Source organism: Polypterus senegalus, chromosome 2 (assembly GCF_016835505.1).
Source record: "Polypterus senegalus isolate Bchr_013 chromosome 2, ASM1683550v1, whole genome shotgun sequence".
In the NCBI taxonomy this organism is placed as follows: domain Eukaryota; kingdom Metazoa; phylum Chordata; class Cladistia; order Polypteriformes; family Polypteridae; genus Polypterus; species Polypterus senegalus.
The window spans coordinates 122,453,504-122,476,412 of NC_053155.1; the positions used below are offsets into that span (position 1 = coordinate 122,453,504).

Genomic DNA, 22,909 nt, shown 5'->3' on the forward strand with positions numbered 1-22,909 from the left:
TGCAATGCATGCTTAATGCATTTAGTTTACTTTTTATTTTCAGGTGAAAACTGCAGCTTTTTTTTTTTTTGTGAACCAAACACCAAATTAACAGAAATGAGAAATGCCAAAAAAAAACTTGCGGGAACATAACTGGAAAGGTAAAGTGTTAACAAGTTCCATAGCACGTGAATACAGCATACGACTAAAGTTTAATGTTTTTATTTTAAATGCAAAGTCAGACACATGCAAAGCACACAAACCAAAAATGACTGCAACAAAGGCTAGGTGAAGTATCACAGAAAAACAAACTACGTAGCTTTTTTTAAAATCAAATTCTATTTAATGCTATATCAATTTACTTTAATTTGTTCCAATTTGGTATGATGGTACTACTTCACATCTCTAGGTCTGCAGGTCCTGCACTGCTTGTGTGAGGCCTACTCATTCTCCCAGTGTCCATGTATGGATACCCTCAATTCCATCAACATCCCAAAGATGACTGATTTACAGCTCTAGTCGGGCCCTGTATAAATAAGTGAGTGCACTGCAGATGTTCATGAACAAGTGGAGTCATGAAGGAGACTGATATCCCGTTACGGGTTTGTTCCTGCCTCATGCTTGATGGTGCCTGGGTGTGTCTCTGGCCCCGTGTAACGCAACAGTTTAATTGTCAGGATCATGAAAAGAATGCCCAGTTTATCTTAATATTTATGTTTACATCCACATTCCTGATTTGTTTAACCAAAGTACAGGGCTCCTGGGAGACACAGTCTGTCCCAGCTAAATCAGGCGCTAAGCCGGAACAAACAGTCTGTTGCTGGGCATATTTGCTCACACAGGATCTTTTTACTGACAAAATGAATCAACATTTATATCTTTGGGATGCTGGAGAGAAAACCAAAGCTTGAGACTGGAGATGTGAAGACGCAGCAATAAGCCCTGGCCCACCAACTTCTTCAGGCTTCTCAATCTTTATTTTAATAGCACATTTTCATACACAGGATGTAGCTCAAAGTGCTTTACAAAATGTCAAAAAACACGTTACAAGAGAAGAAAAACAATTCAAATTACATAGAAGTAAAAATGAATAAATACATGATAAATCCATATGCACTTATATAAAATAAATACACAATTGATTGAAAACAATGGAGTCCTTATATATAGCATCAGTTTTTAAGGCTCTAAAGATGAGTTTGACAATAAACTCAGACAGCTGGGAGGACAAAAGAAAAGACAAAAAAAAAAACCTGCAAGGGTTCCAATGCCAAATAAAAAATATGAGAATATAAATATAAAATAGAATATAAAAAGTGGAGACAACGCACAGACAGTGGTATTTTGTTAAAAAATGATGACATACTGTAGATTCATAAAAGTAAAGGTGGCATCACTTTTACCTCAGATTAATTAGATAGATAGATAGATAGATATAGATACTTTATTAATCCCAAGGGGAAATTCACATAATCCAGCAGCAGTATACTGATACAAAGAAACAATATTAAATTAAATAGTAATAAAAATGAAAAAAATTTAAATAAAATTAATGTTAGCATTTACTCCCCCGGGTGGAATTGAAGAGTCGCATAGTGTGGGGGAGGAACGATCTCCTCAGTCTGTCAGTGGAGCAAGACAGTGACAAAAGTCTGTCACTGAAGCTACTCCTCTGCCTGGAAATGACTCTGTTCAGTGGATGCAGTGGATTCTTCATGATTGACGGGAGTTTGCTTAGTGCCCGTCGCTCTGCCACAGATGTTAAACTGTCCAACTTTAATCCTACAATAGAGCCTGCCTTCTTAACAAGTTTGTCCAGGCGTGAGGCGTCTTTCATCTTTATGCTGCCACCCCAGCACACCACCACGTAGAAGAGGGCACTCGCCACAACCGTCTGGTAGAACATCTGCAGCATCTTACTGCAGATGTTGAAGGATGCCAACCTTCTCAGAAAGTATAGTCTGCTCTGACCTTTCTTACATAGAGCATCAGTATTGGCAGTCCAGTCCAATTTGTCATCCAGCTGCACTCCCAGATATTTAAAGGTCTGCCTCCTCTGCACACAGTCACCTCTGATGATCACAGGGTCCATGAGAATTAAAGAACTATTTTGATTTTATTGGCCCAGTAGGTATGGCAAAATTTGTAAAAACTAAAGTCCTGAATCTAACGTGTAGATATTTTTATACAGATAATTAGATAATTCTGGTCCCTTAATATTATTTAGTATTTTAGGAAGATGCAATTACCATGTGATTTTTGACACATGCACTATTGTTATAATGAACAGAGAGAAATGCAACACATTTAATGATTCATTCTTTTTTATTGTTGTTTTGTATAATTTATGTTTCAAGAAACTGAAAAAAAAACATTTCCAACATTTTGTTTTAATGAGTTTATGCCACAAATCCAAAACTACCCATAATGCACATTAATCTGGAGCCAAGAAATCAAGCACAGATTAGTAGAGCTCAAAACTTCAAAGAAAACTTAATAAAAGGTGCATCATTGGAAAAATAGTTTCTGTTAAAGCAAGAGCTTTAAGAAAGACATACAACAAATAAAAGAGGCTAGGAGCATAAACTATTAAAATAATGCAATATAAACCATACAGCACAGACATATGTCATAAAACAAAAATTTATTTACGGTAAAATAACACACTCAGAGGGCGGCACGGTGGCGCACCTGGGTTTGCTTCCCAGGTCCTACCTGTGTGGAGTTTGCATGTTCTCCCCGTGTCTGTATGGGTTTCCTCTGGGTACTCCGGTTTCCTCCCACAGTCCAAAGACATGCAGGTTAGGTGCATTGGCGATTCTAAATTGTCCCTAGTGTGTGCTTGGTGGGTGTGTGTGTGTGCCCTGCGGTGGGCTGGCACCCTGCCCGGGGTTTGTTTCCTGCCTTGCGCCCTGTGTTGGCTGGGATTGGCTACAGCAGACCCCTGTGACCCTGTAGTTAGGATATAGTGGGTTGGATAATGGATGAATGGATGGATAACACACTCAGCGCCACTATCTAAATGTGTTGCGTGTGGAGTGTAGAAATAAAGTGTAGTTTAAAATGTGGGGCTTGTTACATCTTTACATGGCAATACATTTCATCACATAGCTTTGAAATTGTATAAAAAATAGTGCATTGTATTTTACTTTGTTCTGATTCTAAATCTGTAGCTGTACAAAAATTAAATAAATGTATTATAAAATATATGGTGCTTTTATAAATTATTACAGGCCTTCATAAATAAAAAAAAAACTTCATAAATATAATCTTATAAAATGTGTTTGCTTCACTCTTGTATAAATCAAACATTTCATGTATTCTTAACAGCAGATATTATCCCAAAAACTTAGCTACTAAATTACTTATCTTCAAAGCAGTTTGGATTTTCTTATTGTTACAGTATTTTAAAATTATTGGCATTCATCAGCTGGTAATTGTAACTCCAGTTTAAAGTAACAATAGTGAGCTGTCTCTTTTGATCTTGGGGCTTAAGAAAATATCTTATTAGGCAGCCGCCAATATAAAGTGCTCCACAGTTACACCTGAAAGTTTATGGCTATATAACAATCTCTTAAAAAGCTTCAGTAATGGAAAATCATATGCACTTTGGAAAAATGTGTTTCAGTTCTAGCACAAATATAACCAAACCTCTCTTGGAAGTATACTGAAAAGAACTGCAGTACAACTGAAATCAAGGACATTCACGTTGTTGTTTTTCTTATTTATAGGTCTGAAAAAAAAAGAAAAAAGAAAATTAATATTCTGCAAAATCTAGTTTATTTAAAAGAACTACAGAATAATGATTAGCTTGTAACATCTAATTCACATCTTTAATTTTAAAATTGGAGTTGGTTTAAGTAACCAAAAGTAACAACCGCTGAAAAAACAGTCCTACATGCTGGTTCCAAGCAAAGCAGCAGCACACACACAAACACACACATATATGCACACACACTAAGACAATTTAGAGACTTCAGTTAATCTCACCACATGTTCTCAGAGTTCTAAGAGTCATTAAGAAATTGGAAAAACCATGTAGCACCATCTCCGGAATCAAACATGGTGCTCAAGTATTGTGTGATTGCCAGACTTCTTGTGTTTGCCATCACCATTTTAGGTGAGTAGTTTAGCAAGTAGTATAGGACAGAATCATGTGGAAACAGTTTTTCATTCCAACCAATTCTTACTTTTAACTTAACTCGTAAATGAAAACACTGTTATTGCCCAGTTCCTGGCTTTACTGTGTCAATAACAGGGATCTCCCAACAATACATACGTAAGTCTTGGCACTAATATGCATTTTGCATGGCTTAACATAGCATACAATTTCTTCTTCTATTTTTTTCACACCTGAACCCAAACTTCAAAATTTCATGAAAAACATATTGGACATGTGCGGCACAGTGGAGCAGTGGTAGCGCTGCTGCCTCGCAGTAAGGAGACCTGGGTTCGCTTCCCAGGTCCTTCCAGCATGGAGTTTGCATGTTTCCTCTGGGTGCTCCAGTTTCCTCCCACGGTCCAAAGACATGCAGGTCAGGTGCATTGGCGATCCCACATTGTCCCTAGTGTGTGCTGTGTGTGTGCCCTGCGGTGGTGCTCTGCCCAGGATTTGTTCCTGCCTTACGCCCTGTGTTGGCAGGGATTGGCTCCAGCAAACCCCCATGACCCTGTGTTAGGATATAGCGGGTTGGAAAATGACTGACATATTGGACATGGATTTGTCTGTTATCAATTTGCTTTGATGCAATTTGCCTCACAGAACCAGTTACATGGGTCTGATTCCTGTACCTGGGGTTTGTTTGTTGTCCATGGTTCTGGATGGGCTTTCTTTTGGGTATCTAGACTCTAAATTGGCCAGTGTGTATGTGTTTGCCCTGTGATGGACTATTATAAGCCACTCAACCTCACACTTTATAGCACTGCCCGATCTGCTTTGCACAAGCATGAATTATTTATGGCATATTCATGCATGCGTGATGTTACTACCCAATTGATACTCCAGCCCAATCTGCATCCCACATGTGTTAAAAGAAAAAACTAAACTTGCAGTATTTGTATTTGAGGGGCACATTAGCTGAACATACCACATTGATCTTAATCCTCACTTCATTGCTTCTAATCGTGGCTGATAAAGGTACAGCACTCTTCTCCCCAGATTGCTGGAGACTAAAGTGCATTGCTCTTTTTCAAAGAGGAATGACCATAAATTCACTGTTGACTGAGGTACCTCGAAATTGGGCAAAAAAATATTATTGCATACACACATCATACCCACTTGTTGCCTCCAAGTTCCTCAGTATGTAGCACATGTACATAATGCTGATGCTTTGCATCATAGGCTTTGTGGGTGTTAGTTATAGTGACAGGAACTTAGGAGATGAAGAGAGAGATAAAGGACTTAAGAGTACTGTACTGTGAACATGGAGTACAATTTTTATTTCTGGAATGTGCAGTAGTTTGCACTCTTGCCTCGCAGCTCAGGTCACATTGTTGGCTACAATTTGTAGTCCAGCATAGTTGGCAGATGTTTCTCTAGCCCTCTGGCACACTTAAAAGACAACTGCACCATTATATTCCACTCAAAACTAGTTCAGTTTTTCCTTCCCTATTAACTTCAATGCGTTTCGCAAACTCATGGTGAATTAAAATCAAGTGGGGATTGCTTATTACTAGTCAAGACTGGCAGACTGGATACATATAAATATACATCACATATCTTAGCTAGTCTGGAAAAGGATATGCCTGGGTACTGTCAGGAAAAAAAGAATATCTTGACTCCAGTTCAACTTACATAAAAATGTTCTTCAGACTTGAACAATAATGTATAGTATAAGAAATTTATTTTAAAAAAGATGTCTTTGGAGTACACCATATACGCGGGTTGCTTTTGTTAAACAAATCAGGTTATGCTAGAAATCTCCTGTAAGACAAAGCCTTTGTAGTGTCTGAGAAAAGCATTAGGCAAATGCAATAAATATCTGAAAAGATTACTAAACTAAAAATGTTACCTAAAGGTGTTCCACTACTGTACTGGGAATGAGATTATGGTTGACAGTTGAACCATAGGTTCATGCAGAATAATTTGGATTCTGTCGTGACTGTGGATAAATGGAGCAGCTTTGTGTCCTTGTGCAGAAATGTGATAGGTCATGAGACTCAGCCAGTCCATCCTACACATGTTTCATGAGCTTGGGAAAGGCTTATTGACCTTCTTCGATAATATATCCTAATCTTCTATCACACTGTTTCAAGTTTAATCACTAAAACTCATGTTCTATGGAGCAAGTGAATTTGACTGCCTACATTCTGGTTGTAGAATAAGCTCTGCCATATGTGTAAAATGTTTAAGGTAATGATGACAATGAATTATGCTGTTCACAATAAAGGTCATGTTTAAAGTACTCATTTCTTAAAATGAAGTACACAGTCTGAATCCAAAACTACTATTCTTGATACTACCTGCATACAGACATGTGGGGTGTATTATTAATTAGGAAACAAAACCAACCACTACAACTTAACAAATTCAAAGATGAGTAAAACTAACTTACTTGCATGATAGAAAAGATCCATGGGAGGAATTCTGTAATATTGCCATATACACCAGGCTTATTTGCTTGAGCACATCCATAACCCCAGCTTGTATCTCCTATAAGCCACCATATGTTCTTTAACTTTGTTACTAAAGGACCACCACTATCACCCTGAAAAACAAACAAACAAAATCAGAAAAACTTACTTACTTAAAAAATGTGGTGTAGATATAATCGGGTGAAACTGCCATTACTGGGCTACTATTACATCAAAATGTAAACTCACCATCACTCACTCACCCACAACCACTTACTTCAGGCAATTTAGATTTGCCAATCAACTTAAATATTCATGTCTTTGGTATGCAAGTAAAAGGATAAAGTATCTGAGAAAAACATGAGGCCCATATCTAAATTCCACACAAATAATGGCTGAACTGGGTTTTAAAGTCAATCTCCCATGAAATGCAAGATCATCCAATGCATTCAATAATACAATTATTATGCTTTTAGAGTTAATCAAATGATCACAAAAGTCAATGACATAGACTAAACCATAATACTAGACTGTCAGGCACTGCTCTTACAGTAGATCGTTTAACTTCTACTTATAAAATTTCTTTCAGGAGTCTAATCTTTGGACCTTTGCAGGAAACTTTCAAGAAGTTTATAATTTTTAGTCCTCTTCATTCAAATCAGTTAAGATTATAAAAAATGTAAAATTCAAGAAGGAGTAAGAACTATTAACAAATAGGAGAAACAAAAACAAAGAAAACCCCCACCAGGGCCCACACTCTCTCTCATTTTAATCCATGCAAGACCACACACTGGTTGTTGACATTTTTTTCAACTCTTTTAAATTGTCTTTCATTCCTTCTTATTTGCTATCCTACTGTTGTACTTCTATCCTCTCATTGTTTTCTCAAGGTTAGGAGGGTAATTTGGTGATTTTCCTTTTTCTGTTGGTAGCCTCCTTAATGTTATTTTTACCACCGAAAAAACAAGCCAAATGCTTTGAAGTTTTTTTCAACAAGACAAAATGTTAATATGTGTAACAGAAACATGTAAATACTAAAATATCAACATAAATACAGTACAAAAGGTATGTCTAGTGTTCACTCATGTACAGTACCATTGTAGAATTAGTTCATGTCCTTCGTGTGTTGTTTTCTAAGGCCTTGTTCACACGGGCGTTAAAATCGAGCGTTTTTTGCGTCAGTGGTCCGGTGAGCGGATCAAGCGCCGAGTGTTTTCTACGTAGGAGTCAATGAGAGTGTTCACACGGGCTTTGGTGACGCGCGCTTGTCCGGCAGCGCGTTTATACGGCATCAAAAAAACGTTGCATGCAGCTTTTTCTTGGCGTTCAAAACCCAACGAACACAAGGAAACCGCTTCTAGTTCGTTTTCTGCGCATTTATTTTACGTTTCGGAGGACCGGATATATATAAGTTTACACATGTTGTATATGAAAAAATATTAATATTTTTATGTTTTCATATGCAACATATATATTTTCATATTGCTTATTTTATTTTATTGTCTCATGTAATTTGTAAACCATGAACCTATTAATTTATGTTCTAATATAATATTTGATAACGATTATGTAGGGGGGGCAATCCATTGCGTTGGGGGCATTTCAGTGCATAACACCGGTGTAAGCGCACACTCGACTACTGTTTCCTTACCTCAAACTGACAAGTAGTCTCTCTTCGGGGCTAACACCAAGTCGCATATTGGTTGATCGGCATGCAATGTGGCATTGCACCAGCTGCAGCAGACAATCAAAAGTGGAAACCGACATCTGACAGTAATTAAAAAACTTGCGTGGAAATTTTTGCATTTCTTCATAAAGCACAAAAAAACTTCCTTTAACCCAGTGTTTCTCAAATAGTGGGGCGCGCCCCTGTGGCTCCGTCAAGGGGGTCACGTTTGACCTCGGGAAACATGCTTTTTTATTTTTCAAAAAAAATTTTTTGAATTTAGAATGCACTTTAAATCTTTTCTGTTACATTTAATAAAGCTATTCTTTGTTGTATATTGGTCCATATTTCTTTCTTTTTTTATTCTCTTATACGTTAATAAGGATACAGTGTTATGCAGAGGTGTACTTATAACAATTTTATAGACAAATGATACTATTTATAGTCGCGCGGGGGGCGCGAGATGTTTTCTTCTTCCTAGGGGGGGCATGACAGAAAATAATTGAGAAGCACTGCTTTAACCCGACGTTGTGCAGTCAGAGGATGAACCCAGTAGCAGCGGCGATTTTTTCTCTCCCTACGCCATATTACGAGTATTTTTAAAACAAGAAGATTAATATCTAACATAGCAAAATGGTCCATATTGAAAGGAGGCACCTCAAATAAAACGATAAGGGCTTTCATATCCAGTTCCCGACACTGCCTCCACAGGTTAACACACAAACTGCAATTTGGGCTGCAGGCTGGCGTTAGACAGAGACAAACGAACGCCGGTGTAGAAGTCAATCGATCGCCACCACAAAATGCAACATAATCGTCTAGGACGTTCAGAGCAAGTTCGTTTATCCAAAAACTTAACGCCCGTGTGAACAAGGCCTAACAGTCACCAACGTACAGCCTGATGCTGCAATCAGGACAATAAAAGTGTGTTTCTTGGCACACTATTCTCCTTTTTTTTTGCTTATGTACAAGTGGGTATAATGTCACTGCCTTATCTACACCATTGATACCATCGTTTGTGTTATTGTAGTCTACCATAGAGCCATATTTCTCCTAACGCAAAATTGATAGTTTCTGCATTGTGAACAGTACTTAGGGGCTAACGTCTTTCTTGCCCTTCCACTTGAGCACAATCAGTTTGCCTTTTTGCCAAACACCTACATGTACCATGGTGAACCTTCAAGTGATCGAATTCACCAGGTATACCATGGCAGTTCAATCATACAGTGCAATATGTATCAGTTTAACTACCCATGTCAGCATCTGATAACCAAATCACATTATTATATTATTAAATCATTATCCCTTGATTTAACTAATGGTTCCGTTTCAGTTTGTGGAAAAACTGGCTTTACAGCTTCTAATTTACATGCAATTGTATTTTAGTTGAAGGCTACACCCCACTTATAAATACTGATCAGTTACCACAGAGTGGCAAAATGCATAAAAGTATACATTATGTTTCTGCAGCAAAATGTTATTTTATCCACTAGATGGTAGCAGAATAATGTTCTGATCAGTTTTCAGGATTAACAATGTACATCAGAATATAAGAACCTATCTCAAGCGATATTCTGGGTTCAACATTTTAACATAGAATTCTAAGCCTAAAAGACATTCGGGGTTAACGCCAAAGAGATTAATATGGTCAAAACGGTGTAATAACCATGTTCAATACAATTATTTTTCATAGTGTGTGCCTCAGCTATAAGTACCTGACGATTGGAGCAGATCTGTATGATGGTGTGTGTTGGCTCCACATTCCCTGTTGCATTCAGTGAGCCTCTTGAACCTGTCACCATTAATAATGTAACCAAGATGAGCTGGGCAAATGAGGATACACACATAGCAAGGGGTAGGTGCAAAAGTGATAAAGCATTTTTATTAAAACAATCAAAAACAGTTTCCAAATTAAAGTGCAATGCAATCTTCAATTAAAAAATAAATAATCCATTAAAAGTCAGTGATCGTGGAGGTTAAAATATCCAACAAATAATTCTTTAAAATTAAGGTTAAAAAACAAGGCAGAAAGCTGTCCTTTAAAACTGAGTCCCTGATGTAATCCTTTTTTCCTGGTGGCTTTTCCCCTTATCCTGTCTGGATCTTGCAGAAGAAGAAGATGCTCAACTAACAGTTACAGCCATCCAGCTTCTACTGGTCTGGGTCCCTGCTGTGCCATGGCCCTAACAGGGCTCCTCATCTGAGCCTTCCCGATTTTCCCGCCTTCCTGGAGTTACATGGCAAGTCTCACCAATGAGTTAGTCCAGCTCCATAATTGTACAGCTGGAGTAGCCCCTGAGCATCATGTTGGCCACATGCTCCCCTCAAGGGGCTCTCCTCCTTGCTGTCTGCTTTTTCTCTTTCTTTCTCACATGCACACTGTCTCTCTCTCACTCCTGCCTTCTCTTTTGTCCTTTCTTTTAGCCACTGACTACTTCTCTCTCTTTCTGCTGATCTGTTAATGCAGGCTCCATACATACTCTGCTGCCTAGTTGCACACAGATGTGATGAGCTGCACCCTCTGCAGCACCATTTAGGCACCTAAGTGAGCTGCCAACCTCCACATGTACAGTATATGTAGAGTGATTAGCCAGCTCTACAATTATTAACCGCAGAATGAAATGCACTCACCCACTCTTTCTTGGGACGATATTATTTATTATTTATTATTATATGACGATATTTAAAATTTACCTGAAGCCAAGGACCGTGTTTCATAATCAGGTTTAGTTTTTAATGAGAGATCAAAGATGATAACTTGATGAGTACAGTAAAGTATTACAATCTGCATGCAGGCTTCTAATACAACCCTTAACATATATGTAAATATCCAAAAATGTAATTAGATTTGACATAATTTTATGTAAATGACAAATTAGGATTGCAAGTTTTCAGCAAACAATGAAATGACAAAAGCAATTCAGTACTGCTCTTCCAGACGAGAAATATATTGCAAAGGTGCTGGACAAATTGCCTCAGCCCAGGAGGAGTCACCAAAACTATGAACTGGAATTATATCACCAATGGCATGGGGGTTTATAAAAATGGCCACTCTGGAAAGTCACACGCTTTTTCGATCTTTGTGTTGCTTAAAGCTAGTAGTCCTATTAAGGATAGCAAGCTACTAAAAGAGCATAAAATTAGCACAAATCCATCAGGTCACCACTGGAAGGCACCATGCAGCATTACAATATCATCAACATAAGTTATCATCCTTGACCATAACTTGCCCGGTTCACAGTTATGCTGTTCTGTTCTGTGTTAAGCCACAACAGTTTCCACCTATTGTGGATCTGCTTTAGTTATCATTTATCACTGAGGCACACTCTATGAAAAATAGGTTTATTGATATTGATTATTCGACTTCCTTCATGCGGAGGGACTTCAAAATAACTTAAAATTCTGATATTGGTAAGCCTGCTCAAAGACTTGCCACATAGACTTTGCCTTATTTGGCTGTTTAAGCCTGGAGAATTAATTATTTGCCTTATAATTCATATCCTTGTATATTCTCACATTGGTGGTTATATTTGTGTTGTTATGTTCAAAGCACACTAATACAAACATCAGTTTTACCACACTTCGGCTGAAATATATAACCTATGTTAAACAATAACCTGCTTTGTTAATCATTGTTGCTTAGTTGCTTTTTTGGGTAATATACTGTATTATATTAATGGGAAGTTATTCTTTTGTAGTTTAACAAGTATTATCATAGACATATTTTTGCATATATTTCTTTCTTTTTTTAGTAAACTATTCAATTGTTAACTCTATTCAATTCTACTCAATGGACTTCCAACTCTGAGGATGTGGGTACTGATTCTACAGCTAACACATTGTGATTATGAGCAACTTACATCACCTGTCTGTACTCCAATTGGAAAAAATACAGTATAAATGCAAATGTAAATGCATGTCATAAAAAATATTTAGTGTTATATTGCTAGATTGTATGCATTAATGAATTTGCCTGAAATTTTGAGTACTGATGACAGTCATGCACTGACTTACGACTCCATTTGGGAATGGCCGTTCGGCCATATGTCTAATTGGCTGTATGTCAGTCACAAATTGTATAGGGTATTGCAACTGAGGCACTGAGGGTGTGGTATGGGTCACCTGTATATGTACTTTAAATGGCGTTATTGGGTAGCACAAACCTATCTTTGGGTCTCAGCAGCCGCATGCCTAGTAAATTTAAAGAATTGTTTTTCAGCCACTGCATTGCGCTGCCGGTGGATTACAGGATCCCATCACTGGTTTGTAAGTGAGCTGTGGTGGATTGCCTAAGTGATTGGCAGCACTGTGAGATATGTTTCTTCTTTTCTAAGTGAGCTTGTTTCAGCAAGGGGGACCTTAGATCACACTGATTTCACCAAGGAGGCGATTTACAATTGCTGCTAGTGGGTCATTAATTATCTTAAAAGAGCAAAACTGGGGGGCAGGACCATAAAGGATGGAAAATACTGGTGTAAGGAAGGCAGTGACAGCTGAATACTTAAGAATTAGCCATGTTGAGCAGTGCCAATCAAAACAAAACTTAAAGGGCCCTCCAAGAGACAGAAAACATAAAGGGCCCTGTAAATAATAATAATAACAATAATAATAAAAACAAAAAATGTATTTCTGTGGCTGGGTTTAGTCATTTCTATAACATTATTACTCCATTGTTTTTCTATCTCCCTCGGACTGTAAGTACAAATCGCCTCAAGTTGGCAGGCTGTAAATCGGTCCATGACTGTATTTAAATAACTGACACATTTATTTATTCTTTTGTTTATCTTATCCGTCTATTATTTTCTGACTATCTGTACTGGTTTCAAGCTAATTATGTATTGATAATAGAAATAATTTAGATTTTATTAAATTATGTAATAAAAATGTTACATAACTTTAGTTTTGTTGTGACATTTTTATTAGCTCTCCAATCAACAAAAATATTCAAATGTTCTGTCAACCAAACAAAATCTATGCAACAACTGCAAATTTTCCCATTTTGCCTGAAATTATTCATGTCACACAATTTCAAAATCCTATACAGTATCCTTATTTACAACAATCAAACTGTATAAAATAAAAAAAACACAATCTTGAGTTACAATTTGAATTCTATGTAAAACTGACAGTCTTAAATATCAAATAATATAGCTTGCAAAAAATCTAAAGTTATCTTCATCAAATAATGTGGCTGATACATAAAGCAACTTTATATTTACCTGGCATGAATCTACTCCACCTTCAAGATATCCAGCGCAGAACATGGTTTTTGTTATCAGTCCACCATAAACATTACGATTGTTGCAGACACTCGAGTTTATTAAATATATCCGGGCATAATTTAGCATATCACTGGTGCTTCCTGAAATAAGATAAAGCAAGGAATGAAAATGTCTGATACATTTGCAAGCAGAAAAAATATGATTAATGATTGTAATGGTATTTTAAATGCTCATAACATTCACCTTTACAGTTAGTACACAAGCCCCATAAAAAGTAGCTTTGAAGCTAAATTAAAGTTAATCAACAGTTGCTTGGGTCAATGCAGCTGCAGATATTAGGAGGAGAGCAAAGAGATTGAAATCCTAAAGATATGTACTGCATCATGAAGAGATTTCTACAATTTCTGTAGACTGGACACAGAGACAGTTTAGATGATCATGGGAAACTTATTCCAGACCTTGGGAGCAAGAAATGAGGAACTGCTTTATCACAACTGGCAAGGCGAGGTAAAGTCAGCAGAACACATACTGTACCATTCGTAAGAATAGACCCAAGGCTTTGTTATTGAGTAGCACAATTATGCTGGGATCTGTATATCAGGACAGGAGTTCTGAAGTAGATCTTTGTTGCTGTTGAAAGCTAGTGGAAAGAGTGATTCTGAAAATGTATTGTGTGGTGAAAGAAGAATATATTAGTCAGACAGGAGCCATCTAAAGTGTTTACAGAGGACAGACAGTGGTATCTTGAAGCCCCTTTTAGGAGATATCATCAATAGTTCGGCCAAGAGAGAGAACAAGACCCAGAAAAATGAGCTGAATGGGATTCACAGTGAAAGAAAACAGACAACTGAATGATTGAGGAAATGCTTTTAATTGAAAGAGAGGAAATCAATCAAGGCCACAACAGGATTCCTGACAATATCACTAGTTTAAGGGTAACTCATTGTTAAGGAAATGCTCAGAGAAAGACTTCAGGATGGAGGAGTAGAAGTCAAGTAATAGACATTGAAGGAGGAGAGATTACATTTAAGATGATATTAATGTATCCATGATAAGATGAGAGAGAAAGAATGCAGAGATTGTTATGATTAAGCTAGGATACCTCCACAGGTTAAATTTCTTTGTCTTTTTTGTTCATTTTTTTATTAATTAGTTGCAATTATTTTTATTTATATTGTTATTTATATTATTTGTAAAATTTTGTCTTCCCTATTCATTTTATTTATTTATTATTTGCTTTCTATATAGGTAATCCTGTTCCTTCATGTTCTTTGTGTTTTGTAGACAGACCCGAAGAGGCACGACCACCATTACATGACTGCTAAGGAACCACGTATAGCCTGTATAGGCAGGCTGGGAAAGTTAAGTTCTTTGTGCTTCATCCAAATGTGCTTTGGTGGAGCTAAGATCTGTTTTCTGTGTAGAAGTGCACTGCTGTTCTTTGGATTTTTTTGGTTTTCTCAAAATTTTTGCCTGTCTTTGGATTTTGCCTGTCACAGGGAGGGACTTCTGGTCCGTGGCCATTTTGGTCTCACTCCAGGTGATGCGACGAGCCTCCAGGCAGCGCCTCCGGCTTCTGCAACTCTGCTGCCATGGCTTTCCGAGCGACAGTGACTCCTCGCCGGCAGCTCTCCCTGCTGCAGCCGCCTCCATCCGTGAAGATACGTCCAATCGCCTGCACAGGAGGGACTTCTGGTCCGTGGCCATCGACCTCCAGGCGCCTGCCACCGACGCGGATCCGGGCAGCCCCTGCCTACAACACAGAAAACACACGCGGCCCCCCAGGGCCGGTTGCCAGCAAGCAGGGAACTTACCTCCCGGGTCCCGTCTGTCCGAGGAGATGTCCTCGGCGTGGCCTCCCTAGGTGACAGCTGTCCTCTTGCTCCGCCCATTGTCTTCTCTCACTGGGGGAAATGGCTCTTCTGCGGACCGGTGGCGGTCCGTGGGGCGAGTCCCTCTCGTGGGGCTGTGTGCACGCTGCTCCCGCGGCACGTGGGTGGGCTCCCCTGCTGCGTCCACAACGATTTTTTTTTCTACAGGTCCCCACCTTGACCCAGGCAGAGCATCCTTCCGACTACGCCAGTGTGGACTAAGCCCCGGACACAGACAGGTAGACATGTTATTAATCACCACCACATGTTTATTTACAACTATTTACAATTATAAAGTGCCACACAACCCCCAAGACTCCCCAAAGTCCAGGCCTCACACTGCCTCTTTGCTGCTTCAGGCTGCCTCCACTCCTCTCCTTCAAGACCTCATCTCCTTCTCTCCCGATTCCAGCCCCTATATGGAGGGAGGCGGCCCCTTTTATAGCCACTTGGATGTGCTCCAGGTGTCTTCCAGTAACCTTCCACCAACACACCCCTTTGTGGCGGAAGCACCTGCTGTGTACCCGGATGCACTCCAGGTGTCCCCGATCCTCTTCCCCCCAGCACTTCCGGGTGTGGCGTAAGTGCTGAGGTCCAGGGCTCTCTAGGCATTGGGGCAACCACGGGCCCCTATAGGGTTGAGCTTCCAAAGCAACCAGGGCGTTTGCCCCCTCGTGGTTTGGAGGAGGCGCAAGCCCTCCTCCGGTCTTCCTGTGCATCCCGGCTGGGTAGCAGCCACTTGCCACACTGTCCAGTTGTATATTAGTTTAGAACAGGGGTCTCCAACCTTTTTTCCCCTGAGAACTACTTTTACAAAATGAAAATGGCCAAGAGCTACTCATATTTTCTAACGTTCTCATAGCTTATTTCAGCCCAAACAAACTGAGAAAGCTTGTTTTGCCTGAACATTTACAAAATGTTGGTGTCCACAACTCACATTTTGCATTAAAACATCACAAAAAATATTTAGTTCACCTGCAAGTGCATTTTGTATGTCTGTATGTATTTTCTAGTGTATCTCACACTATTAAATTAAAACAAGAATGCTGTTAAAACAAAAGAATGCAATTACAAATACACAAATATTACTCACTGTTTCACTTCACAAGAGTATTCACATGTCCAGTTGCACGTGTGATGTGTTTTTTAGTTAGTCAGATGACTGGCACTGCATGGAGTCAACAAGAGAAGTGTATGGTGGAGTGTAGCTGCTTAGGTTCACTCTTATGGAGTCATTTAAATGTTCATCTGTCAGTCTTCTTCTGAACTTTGATTTCATGACATTCATGTCAGAAATGGCAGAGTCACAGAGGTATGTAGACCCAAACAAAGCAGACATTTTCAGAGCTGCTTGGTGAAGATTCTTATAGTTATGTGGCTCTACTAAACTCCAGAAATGCTGAGAATACTGTTGAGACTTTAACTGCACATTATTTTGAAGGTTTACTAATATATAATATATAAAATCCAATGTCTATCTGTCTGTCTGTCCACTCTTCACGAGAGAACTACTTCACAGATTTAGATTGGGTTTTTTTCTATAATTTGCTTGAACATTCCGGTTGATTTTGCGACTTCTCTCATTTCGCTATGTTTCATAGTTCGCTCGCGGTACCAATTTATTTGCGCAAATCCGAGATCCATGCAACAGGCCGAGCGGGGTTGGGGTTCTCCTCACTCACTCGCCAGCTTCAGGGCATGTTCCTTAACTCCGCTTAGCTAGCGAATGAGAGAACAATTGAATTCAACTTTGTTTGATATTTAAAATAAAGGGTTACTTAGGTCTTGATGAGTTTGAGTCCGTATATTCTCTTAAGTGTATGCCACATTGAAAAGATAGATTGCCATTCAGATTGTGGATCGTGATTTTGTGTTAAAAGGATCGTGATATGATTTTTTGGAAGGATCGCCCACCCCTAATTTGACTAATCAAGTTTTCAAATTTATGTAAGATTCATTAACCCTTTGGCGAGCTACTTGGAAAGGGGTAGCGAGCTACCGGTAGTACCGGTACTTGTGCAAAAGTTCAAATATTCCTCGCTCACTGCTGTTGTCTGAATCTGTGGACCTCATTTCATCTATCATTGAAAACTGAGAATGAATACCAAAGCCTAATCACTTTTGAAAGATGTATTTTCTGTTGATTTATTTGGCCATAATTGACCATCAGGCACAGATGCCCCGCTAAGGCCGGTTTATACTTCACGTGACACAACGCATGCTGCAGCGGACGCTCCTGCTAGGCAAGCTTTTTACTGTTTATACTTGCACGTGTACACTATGTAAATCTGGAGGAATCCAGCAGGCGGCAGTACGAGATATCATCACGATGAGAACAGGTTCAGCTTCTCTATGTTGTGAATTGCCTGGAACACCCATTAAATTCTGATGACATCTTACCACAATATCTCTGAAAAGAATGTTAAATCATTACATCCATCAATCCAAGGATGTGTCCATTCCAGCAAGCATTGGGCACGAGGCAGAAACAATCCCTGGACGGGGCCTCAGCTCATTTCAAGGTGAATACAAGCACTCACATTCACTGGCGTCAATTTAGCAGCACCAAATCCCCAAATCTGCATATCTTTGGTAGGAAACCAGAGCACAGTGTGGAATCCAAGCAGGGAATACCAGCAACATGACTCCCTGCGAGACAGCAGTGCTACCACTCTGCCACCGTGTCACCCCCATGTGTGTAATTATTAACAGTACTCATTATTTAAATGAAATTAATGATTTTTCTGGTAAATATAACATACATACTTTAATGCATTTCATCACGAAAGTGATATCAAGTATACATATAAAGATTTAAAATTTGCAGAGAGTTGGATTATCATACATTTAATGTGTTCTGTGTGGTGACCTATTGCTGCTTGCCGCTGCTGTCAAGTCAGGAGGAAGTCCAAGAAGCTTGTAGCAATTAAAAACTGGGATGACATTTACCATGGTCTGCTTTAATGATAAAGTAAAAAACGAGGTTAAAGTAGACATTTCGAGATTTCCACTTTAATCACAAAATACACATTTTCACCATGTCCTTAATTTTTTTCTCTGTGGCTCAAATACAGTGCTGTGCATTATGTTGCTGTGAAGTTGCAAAAAAAAAAAAAAAAAAGATGGCACAAAAGATGGCATGTGAGACCTTTAAAATGTATTGTGTCATTACGATTGGGAATATGCGACACTTGAATATCAAAGCACCACGAATGCATTTGTATGTCGACATTTTGCTTCACCACATTGAACCATTCATCAAACATCGAAGCGCGCACATCGACCCTGGAGGATCCGCACAGAGGCTTTCTGTCACATGTAAAAAGTAAACAGAGACTCTGACATCACGTTCTGACTTTTATCACACTGCGCCCCCTGACTTTTTGCGCACGCGTTGCGTTAATTTCTGAGGACCTGCTCAGAGGACATGTCAAATGAACACTGGGAACACGTGGCAGCCATTATGCGTGTGCGTATGCCTTCTGAGCGTGAAGTATAAACGAGCCCTAACAGTGATGGACAGGCATCGTTTACCAAACTACTATAAAAAGGTCCTTAAATTAAAGCATGCCATATGTTACTTTAGAAGATACAGCTAAGCAGTTGTATGAAAAATGATCAAACTCAAATAGCCAGCTCCCAACCTTCAAATTTAGTTAGTATTTAAACTGGATGAAGATGTTATCTTTACTATTTGCACAGGCACTGCATTTTTATTGACAGTACCTTTGCCATAACAGATTAAGCAGATGTATAGCATGCAATCAATGTTATCAATTGATCCAATGTTACACATACACATTTAGTTTAAATAAAGTTATTAGTGCTGATATTTCAATGTGGGTGCTGTGGTGTCACAAAGTGCATTCCTGTTACTCTTTTGTGATGAACTTCTCTATGTTAAATGCTTCATCGATATCAAATGGATAGACTGCAAATATCTTTTTATATTTATAATATGGCTTTATTGCAATATCTTTACAGTGGATTGTGATGTGCTGTGTAATCCATTAAAACAGTGAAAAGGTGGAGGTTAAAATAATCCATTAAAACAAGGTTAAAGTATTGGCTGGAAGCAGTCTTTTAAAAACAAACGCAGTGCGTTCTTCAACTGGTGGCTCTCCTGCTTCTCCCATCTGGGCTCTGCACCAGTGGAGTCGCCCTACCTGCAGCTGACCTTCTCTTGTGTAGGCTGTAGCCTTACAGTCCCTGGCTCTGTAGGACTCTCTAGACTATGACTTGGATTCTCCAGCTACCAGGACGCTCACGCTGGGGCTGCCACCTCCCAAGCCTCCTGACTCCCACTACCTTTTGCGGCGAGCCAACCAGTTTCTGGTCACTCCTGCTCCTCCAAGAGTTCATCAGGAGCGACCATTTCTAGCTGCCCTCGAGTGTCGGCCTAACACTTCCAAGAGGCTCTCCTTCCAGCTGCCTGCTCTCCCTACTGAGCTTGCCTTCACCCGCTCGCTCACTCATGCATGCATGCATCGCTTTCAGCTTCCTGCCACCTTTCTCTCCCTTAACCTCCATTTACTTTCCCCTTTTAATTTCTTTTTTCCCCCGCCACACTCGTGCTCCTACTATATATAATGGGGATATGGCGATTAGCAGTTCCCGGCTTCAATCACGGATGCGGATGATTCCTCACTTGTGCACATAAGCAAGGAAACGCCCGCCTCACGTAGCATCCAAGAACCGCTCTGGCCACACTACCACACCCCCTCTATAAGTCCCAAGTGCAGGAATTATCTATTTAAAAACTGGGCTTTTCTTCTGGACCCGCTATACCACACCCACACCTGCACTTGTGATATCAAAACTTATATTATACATCAATACTTTTCCAACAATTTTATCAATGCTCGTAATTTAAGTGTTATAAAGACCCTACAATCAGGAAAGTTGTTTTTGAATTATATGACAAAAATGTGAGATCAAGACTACGCAGTAGCAGATAACTTAAGAATTGAGTCATATTAGCTTTCTTGAGTCCAATGAGGAGTTATATAAAGAAGACATGTAAGGAATCAGGGACATGAAAAATGGGGCCAGTGTACAGAAAAGAGAAGAAACAGAATGCATGAACTGTTTTTAGGAATCACCAAGCTTGTAAGTGAAGAACAAGAGAAAATCATTAGGTGAAACTGTCTGTGAGTTAACAAGGATTTATGACAGACTTGAAGGTTGAGAAGTGGTCGTATACAGTATATGCAGTTCTTAATGTTCAATGATGTTTTGAAAAAATGACTTCTTTGCTATGAGGACATTTCGGGAGAAGGAGAAATGAAGGAAGCACTACTTTTCCTTAAGTGATGGGTGTACTTTCTTCGTTAGGCACTTTCGGCCACATGCAGTCTCCTGCTGACTAAATGGAGAGTAGATGTTAAGGGTTAGCATAGAGACTTTTGAGAAAATAGTGAAGGAAGGAAAACAGGGTATCGCTTGTGGAGTCTGCAAAGGAGGGAGTGTAGAAAGAATAAAATGCGGCAGGCACAGAGAAAAAAAAAGTTTATGGTGAAGAGAGACAATGGAATGCAGAAAAGAAAGATAAAGAAAATTACTTAAAGGAATAAAAATGATATGTAATGGAATGACAGACAGGAGGGGGAAGGGCAGGCTTGATTACAAGTCAGTTAAAAGTGATCAAATAACAGCATCACCTACAGCATAAAACAGAATGACTTTAGAGTAATATTCAGAATAAAAAGCCAATAAAACATACAAAAGTAATGTACTGAATACATAATCTTCATTGGTATGTATCTATTAAAAGTTTGTCTTCTGGAATGCATTTTGCAGTAGTGAAATACAATTTTAAAACAACAACACATTCTTCTACCATGAATATATTATATCTCCAGTAATCCAGTATAAAAACAACTGACAAAGACTTTAAGTTTTGACAATATGCTATTCAGTTACTGTAAATTAAAATCTTACCTGCATATTTTAATGCCCCCCATCCAGATATAAAGCATTCTGCTTGTTGTGATACTGGCAGTCCAAAGTTAGGCAAACAGACAGGAGCCACAGAATCTATGATTGAAACACGTACATTAATTATGTAGATCTTGTGCTACTATTAATCAACAATGTATATAAAAATGCAATTATTTGATACATTGCTCTTACAAAAAATTGCGGTCATCTTGTATTTTACTATATCATAGGATCTATCAACCACTTTCTACTGATAATGTGATTAGTAGGTTGTAAAACAATTTTCAGTAGTTTCATCAAGATGTTCTTGTAAACATACCATATTTAGCAATTATATGACAAGCAACATACAGTAGTCTATGGGGCTAGCTACAAAATATTAATAGCAAAAAATATTTTAAAATGGATTGATGAATGCTAAGCAAGGGTCTCAAGGTAAAAAGCAAATTAGAGAAGGAGGAAGGCAGTCCTGATCAGATCCTGTTTGAAATGGGAAAGTCTGAAATATTATTTTTTAAAATATTTGCAAAAGAAGTGTAGTAAAATGAGGTTTCATATTTAATGGTATTGATTTTTTTGTCATAGACCTAATATTATGTTCCACTTTTTTTCCCCAAAATGTTCTGTTATAATCCATATGTGTCCATCTTACTGTAACTATGGAGTCAAGTGATCACTCCAAACTTCTGTCATTTTTCATTCAGCCCTTGATTTTTGCTACAGAAAGATCATGGACCATATATACTTTTTTCATCGACCAGGTTTTTGACTAAGTAAGTTATGATAGGTTGTTGCCTGTTATAAGTGTGGCACAGTGGTTAAGACTTTAGACATCAAACTCTCAGGTTGTTGCTTCAAATTTCACTGCTGACAATGAGTAAGTCACTTCACCTGCTTGTGTTCTAATTGGGGGAGGGGGAGAAGTATAACCAATGTTGTAAGTTGCCTTAGATAAAGGTATCAGCCAAACCATTTTCTAATGTGGAATCAAGAGTCTCAGTGCTGCATTATGTTTAGGGGAATGTCTCTGAAAATGTCATTAGATGTTTTATGCACAAATACAGTATGTCGCTGTTTTTAGATTTTCACATTTAATAGAATAAAAGTTGGAATAAAAAAAGTGTTCTTCAGCCTATAGGCATAGATTGTCAGAAAAAGATTAAGTATGCTGAGATCTAAGTTCAAATTTAGCATTTGAAATTAGCATTTAGCATTTTACTGAAAAGTCAACAATGAAGCTAAATTTAATAATGACAGAAGCAAAAATTTATGTTGGCAATCACAGAACAGATGGCTGTCTCAAAATTATGTTCTACTGTGGACATCTTGGTTCCCCATATCAGCATCTTGGTTCCCCTCACTACATTCAACTTGCATTGTCACATTTCTTTCATCTGCAACTGCTGTTAAATTTGCAGTACTAAGGACATTTTTTCTAATAACAAAACAACTTTAATAAAAGACATATTAACTGATCAGAATATTGATTTCATGTATTAAACATTAACATTGCAGCAGCCTACTGGCTTTTTCTCTTAAATCAAGCTACTATTACAGGGCACACTTGAATCACACTTGAAAAATTGCTCTATAGAATGAGACTGTGGTCTGTCCAATCTTCATGAGTGCATCTAAACGATTAAAATAAAAAATACGGA

At 38.6% G+C, this 22,909-nt stretch overlaps 1 protein-coding gene across 1 annotated transcript in view; it reads right to left on the reverse strand.

Moving 5' to 3' along the window:
• Nucleotides 1-2,905: 2,905 nt before the first annotated feature.
• Nucleotides 2,906-22,909, reverse strand: part of tmprss2 (transmembrane serine protease 2) — an 85,116-nt gene continuing 65,112 nt past the window's right edge. Inside the window, exons 11-14 of the mRNA XM_039744501.1 lie at nt 21,252-21,347; nt 13,438-13,580; nt 6,534-6,686; nt 2,906-3,712 (exon numbers count right to left, since the gene is read on the reverse strand). Coding sequence (XP_039600435.1) covers nt 3,701-3,712; nt 6,534-6,686; nt 13,438-13,580; nt 21,252-21,347 — 404 coding nt within the window. The 3' untranslated portion in view covers nt 2,906-3,700. The remainder of the gene's footprint in view (nt 3,713-6,533; nt 6,687-13,437; nt 13,581-21,251; nt 21,348-22,909) is intronic.